We start from the raw sequence: 5,778 nt of genomic DNA, 5'->3' as shown, positions 1-5,778 counted from the left end.
TACTAGTCTAGTTTAAAATAATAAAGGCATCTTAAAACTTAATGGCCAAATAAAAAGCACATTTAAATCATTGTGATATTTATTGTTGCAAAATTGTAATTTACAAAATCTTCATAAATTGACTTTCTTGATTAAAAATGGCTGTCTGTGTGAATGCTCCTTAAGATTACATTTGAATACTTCAGAAATACTGTAAAAAAAAATATATATTTTTTTTTTGGCCAGGCTGTTTCAACCCGCATGGGCTAATGGAGTTCATGAAGAAGGAATGTGGTCTGATCAGCTCTGATCGTGGATCTCCGCTCTTCCTGTCTTTGTGCATGCCTGTGTTTGAACTGAACCTGGAACATTGAGGTCCTTTTTGTTTTTGTAATACACCATTTGTAATATTCAGTTTTTAAATGATGTTTTATGAATTATTGTATCACATTATATGATAATTTTGCAAGTTGGGTGAACTACTTTATCTGCTCTAGAGCCTCTGTTGAAGGTGAATATTCAGGGAAGCAGGGCTGGTCTCTAGTTTCTGTATTTCTGTCTGTCAGAGCCACACGCCTGTTGATTCTGGTACAGTTTCTTTCAAAACAAAGTGCATTCAAGTCAAATGCATGTAAATTCACCTGAAGTGCATTACTGAAGCAATAGTCCACGTGCATGATGCCTTGCGTCTGCAGACACTGAAATGTGACGCTTTATTCTTGCCATTTTAAGGTTTTATCATTTAATGGTCCGTGAAGACTTTTTCCTGTAAACAGTGGCACTAGAGTTTGCAGACACGTATTGAAAATTATTTGGAATATAATACGTTTTGTTACTGTCTGTGTGCTCAGTAGAGTGATTTATACAGCAAGTTGAAAAGTAAGAGGAGGTAGAAAGTGGGTAAAGAAAAGAAACCCTTTGATTTTTGAAGTTGATGAACAAACAGGAAATAAGAAGAGGCTGCAAACATGTCTCTGTGGCCACAGAAACTCCAGTGAAGGCTGTTGGTGGTTTCATTTCTCATATCAACTTATTCTTTTTGTTTTACCATGCTGCTGTGTACGTCACACTAAAATCGACTCAACATTACCAAAGGTAAACCTATGCATCTCCAGTTTATGCCTTCAAAGTGCCTCAAAGCTATTTTTTACTTTCTCACTGAATCAACCTGCCGATTGTTTCAGCAACAGGAACTGTGATCTGTCATGTGATACTTCCTGGCCTTAATGACTAATTTCGTTCAGAATATTCAATTTGTTTGCCATTAATTTGTTTTTATTGGTGTAAAGCTTCATTATTGTTTTTAAAGGAAAAAACTAACCCAATTTGTGCCTTACTGTATGTTACTGTATGTGAGTGGTGATGTAAACTGAAGATCTATAGAACCAGGCTGAGATTTATACATATTATGTTCTGTTTATTATAAACAATAAACTATTAGTGTGCGCTGTACTTTATAACTTTTCGATTTATGGCTTTGTGTGAATGCGTGTGTTTGCACAAATGCTGTTTGAGTATGAATGTGACATGACATACTATTTCAAATGAACAAATCGTGTTTGAGCGTAAATGAAAACAAGCACCCCATTTCACTTTATTTGAAAAGGTTACTTTATTGAAACACCTACAAAAATAAGACAACAACACAGGCAATGACACTGACTAACACAGGCAGGGAGTCTAAAACAGAGACAGACAGACCCGATTAATAACAGATAGCAATATTAATGAAGAAAATTATGTCCCATGAAGTATTTACATTTTTCATTATTTATGAAACATGAATAGCTGAGGACAGAACATGCCCAAAACTATATATATATATATATAAAAAATACAATAAAGGTTCAGGGCCTCAGTGTACCAAAAAAGGTTAAAGGTCATTCAATAAGCATAATCAGCATGGTTATATAACCATTTGGGAATCACATTCTTCTGTGTATATTACAGTATACATGTTGCTCTCCACCCCCACCTACACACACGGTCTTACTCTTAAATGAGGAAGAGGTCTTTATCTACAGTCTGCAGTATGCAGTTGCGTACTGTAGCTTTAAGAGAGTTTCCTGCAAATGTCCTACAGGTTTACATAGTAAATTCAGGACAAATGCTTTGCTTATTTTTCTGTTCATCCAGTTCATTTCTCATTCTGTAGGCAATAACTTTGTCAAACTTATTGGTGTAAATGTATATGTCTGTGGCCACTCTGCTTGTTTTTTCCTCTCTTTCTCGCTCTAAATTGTTCCAGGCCTATTTCTGGCAAGTCCAGGCTCATATTCAGACTTTTCAAATAATGCATTGGTAGCCAATTCCATATATCCCATTCAAAAGCATCTTTAAATTCTACACAGAATATACTGATGCCCAAAAGTTCAGGAAGTGCATTCAGCTTATTCAAGTCAGTGCACATACTGGCAGGTCATTTCAAAAACCATATGCAATCATTTTTCGTGTCATCAAATAAATCACATTCACACTTAACGCCCGTTCACTCCAAGAACAATAACTATATTGGTGTCTAATAACTACATATTTATCATAAGCATGTGATGCAATTATTCTGCCACTTTAAATGCTCAATGCTCAAGGATTCAGGTGTTGGGGGGGGGGGGAAATAATTCTGAAAGTGATTCCAATGATATTGTTCCTTTGTGTCATTATCATGTGGTTGTAGTGTGGACTTCTTATTGTTAGAATTTGAATCATTAAAGCTTTATAGTTATCATCCTTAGTGAGAATGGGCCTTAAAGAACAATATCATTGGAATTACGTTCAGAATAATTTTTTTTTCTAGCTGATGGATGCTAAAACATTGACAGCCAATCAGAATCCACCCAGCTGTACAGAGCTTGAGTATTTAAAGTGGACTACAATATAACTGCAGCAAGTGCTTATAATAAACAAAACATTATCGTCTATTGGTGTGAATGCTAGATAATTATCGTTATGGTCATTGTTCTTGGTGTGAACAGGCCTTTGTAGTCAATGAAGGATGGAGTGACTAAATGTTGAGATAACTGAGGAAAGGCCCACTCAAACGAAGAATGAAAGCGATACCAACACACGATAATGCTCTGTTTATTACAAGCACAGGCTGCAGTTTAAATGCTTAAGCCCCTTAAAGTCAGATTTTGATTGGCTTTCTGCATTCTGAATGCGATTCCCACCATATTGTTTCTCTGTTGATATCATTATAGCGGTGGAGTGGGTTTCCTTGTTCTTACAGAATTATAACGATTATTAAAAATGTATAATTGTAGTTTTTGTCCATGGTGTGAACAGACCTTAAGGGACTATTTATGTGCAGACATACAGGGGTGGAGTCACAAAAATCAATTTTCTATTTTGGCATATCGTAAATAATTCAGCCATTTATGTACATCATTTTGAATACACACCAAAAGACGTGTTACTGACATTTATCCACACTTTAAATGGTTCTCCAAGAGGTCAAAAAATGATTTCATATCAATGAGATGAAAACGTCCCACTCAGTGTTGAATGTTTAACGAGCATTTCTTAATGATGAATTACCCTCCACCACAGAATATACATGAAAAACTGCCTGATACAGCCTCAGATTGTCTACATGACTACGAATGCTAGCAAAGTTAGACTGAATTTACTGATTCAAATGTTATTCACTATTTTCACTTAATATGCACTATTTCTGTATTTCTGCTATTGTATGTTTTAATACGCATATCTGTCAAATGTTTCCCTAAATGGACAGTTTATAGAGCCGTGTGCTTTTGTGCTGCCTGTCATCTAGCTATGAAACCCTCCACCAGTTTATATGATTATGTTTCGAGATCTATTCAGTGTCTAGGGAATGAAGAGACATTTTTCATACAGGTTAGAGGACCAGGATTTAAGGTTCAGATGCCAAGCAACATTTTATCACAAAACCAATCCCACATTATTCCCGTTAGACTATCGTCAGCGCTTAGTCATCATTACTGGACCTCACAGAACACAAAAGACTTCAGTTTTACAGCAGGAAACATTTACAGAGAGGTTTCATTCTTGGGTTCACCGAGTAAAAATGAGGCAGAATAATGTTTCAGAAAAAAAAAAAGAACCATTTCTGTGGTGCATTCTGGGAGATTTGTATCTCTGTGAAACTAAATACTGTGGAATAGTGATGTGATAAGTATTGATAGAGGGGGAACAGCGAGCCTAAAATGATTTGGGGATAAAATGTTGCTTGAAGAGTTCAGGATTTCAGGATAAGGGGTGAGAAGTGGGTCATTTAGGGGCACCGAACCTGCGGCTTTTATTTGCCCCAACCCACCCATCAAAAAAGACACGAATTTACATAAGAGTGCTTAGCCGTGTCTGCTGAAAAACACCACCAGTCTGTGGTCCACACACACTTTCTTACATTCTTCCGCTTTTCATCTCTCTGTCACTTTCTAAACCATGTTCATGGCGTCTTCGGTGAGGAAGGAGTGAATGTACGCAAAGGAAGGCCGTAGTTTACAGTCTCTGTTCCAGCAGCTAAGCATCAGCTCATACAAACCCTGTGGGCACACAGCTGGGCGAGACAGGTACACCTGATCAAGAGAGAGAGAGTGAGTGAGACTGTGTCAATGTTTTTCTTATGAGGGTTAGTAAGTGTCAGCAAACACGCATACCTGTCTGCCCTGGTCTCTGAAAAACTCCCCTGCGTTGTCAATGACCTGTTCATCGGTCATGTGACTGTACGGCTGCTCCTGACACACGCTCAGCATCTCCCATAGTGTCACGCCGAATGCCCACATATCACTCGCCGTAGTGAACTTCCCCTACACATACACACACAACACCAGTATTATGTACATTGTGAGCTAATAAATCTGTATATGCATATGGCATGTTGTTTATGTGACTTTTTTATATCCAGTGGGGTCCAAAAAGAAAGAAACATGATCAAATTATATTTACGATTTGTGACACGATGCACGTGAGCTGCTTTGTTCAGATAAAAATGTTTCAAAGTTTTTTTATAATAAATGTAAATGCTACTTAATAAATATAAATTAAGTAATTAAATTCAATTATAGTAATGCAGAAAAAAATTCAGCATTTTCACTAGTGGTCGTAAGCTTTTTGGACCCATATATTTTTATTTATTAATAAATAAATAAAAAATTCAATGTGTTGTAATATATTTATTTACTAAAAGGTAATAAATATTAAGTCTGTAAATAAACATTAATGAATAAATAGAAATTAATTAACTAATTAAATAGGCTTCCCCCTTTTAAGCATAATTAAGATATATTCACTAGTTGTCACAGATTTTTGGAATTAATAAATAGAAAATACACAAAAATGTTATAATATTATATATATTTATAAGATAATAAGTTATAATAAACAAAAATAAATTATATACATCATTATATTAAAGCATAAAAATAAAACGATATATTTATTATTCATTAATAAATAAAAAAGTTATTAAAAGTTAAATTATAATATTTACTTATTATAAGATAAAAAAAATGTCTGATAAAAATACTAATGAATAAATATAAATTAAGGAAATGTATCTTCATTATAAAATGCAGAAAAATATGAAGGTTTTTCACTCATTGCAGACTTTTTGGACCCCATTATATACTGTATTTCTACTTTTATTTATTATAAGAATATTATAATTTCTTTATTATAAGATATCAAATATTAAGTCTGACAATAGATATTATTATATACATACATACATACATACATATATATATATATGTATGTATGAAGAGTTCAGATGCAAAAGCCTCTAAGCGCCGTCTGAAATATATATATATATATATATAT

At 34.5% G+C, this 5,778-nt stretch overlaps 2 protein-coding genes across 5 annotated transcripts in view; one reads left to right on the top strand and one right to left on the bottom strand.

The window, feature by feature from the left end:
• The window catches only part of LOC107700171 (flotillin-1-like), a 9,083-nt gene extending 7,647 nt beyond the window's left edge, over nucleotides 1–1,436 (top strand). Inside the window, exon 13 of the mRNA XM_016501722.1 lies at nucleotides 226–1,436. Coding sequence (XP_016357208.1) covers nucleotides 226–249 — 24 coding nt within the window. The 3' untranslated portion in view covers nucleotides 250–1,436. The remainder of the gene's footprint in view (nucleotides 1–225) is intronic.
• A 136-nt stretch (nucleotides 1,437–1,572) lies between these two features.
• LOC107700170 (epithelial discoidin domain-containing receptor 1-like) overlaps nucleotides 1,573–5,778 on the bottom strand; it is a 24,634-nt gene continuing 20,428 nt past the window's right edge. For all 4 annotated transcript variants that reach the window (XM_016501717.1, XM_016501719.1, XM_016501718.1 and 1 more), the window contains 2 exons: nucleotides 4,617–4,766; nucleotides 1,573–4,535 (listed from right to left, as the gene is read on the bottom strand). In XM_016501717.1, the coding sequence (XP_016357203.1) occupies nucleotides 4,395–4,535; nucleotides 4,617–4,766 (291 nt within the window). In that variant the 3' untranslated portion in view covers nucleotides 1,573–4,394. The remainder of the gene's footprint in view (nucleotides 4,536–4,616; nucleotides 4,767–5,778) is intronic.

This window comes from Sinocyclocheilus anshuiensis, unplaced genomic scaffold, assembly GCF_001515605.1.
Source record: "Sinocyclocheilus anshuiensis isolate Anshui unplaced genomic scaffold, SAMN03320099.WGS_v1.1 scaffold955, whole genome shotgun sequence".
NCBI lineage: Eukaryota > Metazoa > Chordata > Actinopteri > Cypriniformes > Cyprinidae > Sinocyclocheilus > Sinocyclocheilus anshuiensis.
The sequence above is the reverse complement of the archived record's forward strand: the minus strand, read 5'-3'. Positions and strand labels throughout refer to the sequence as shown.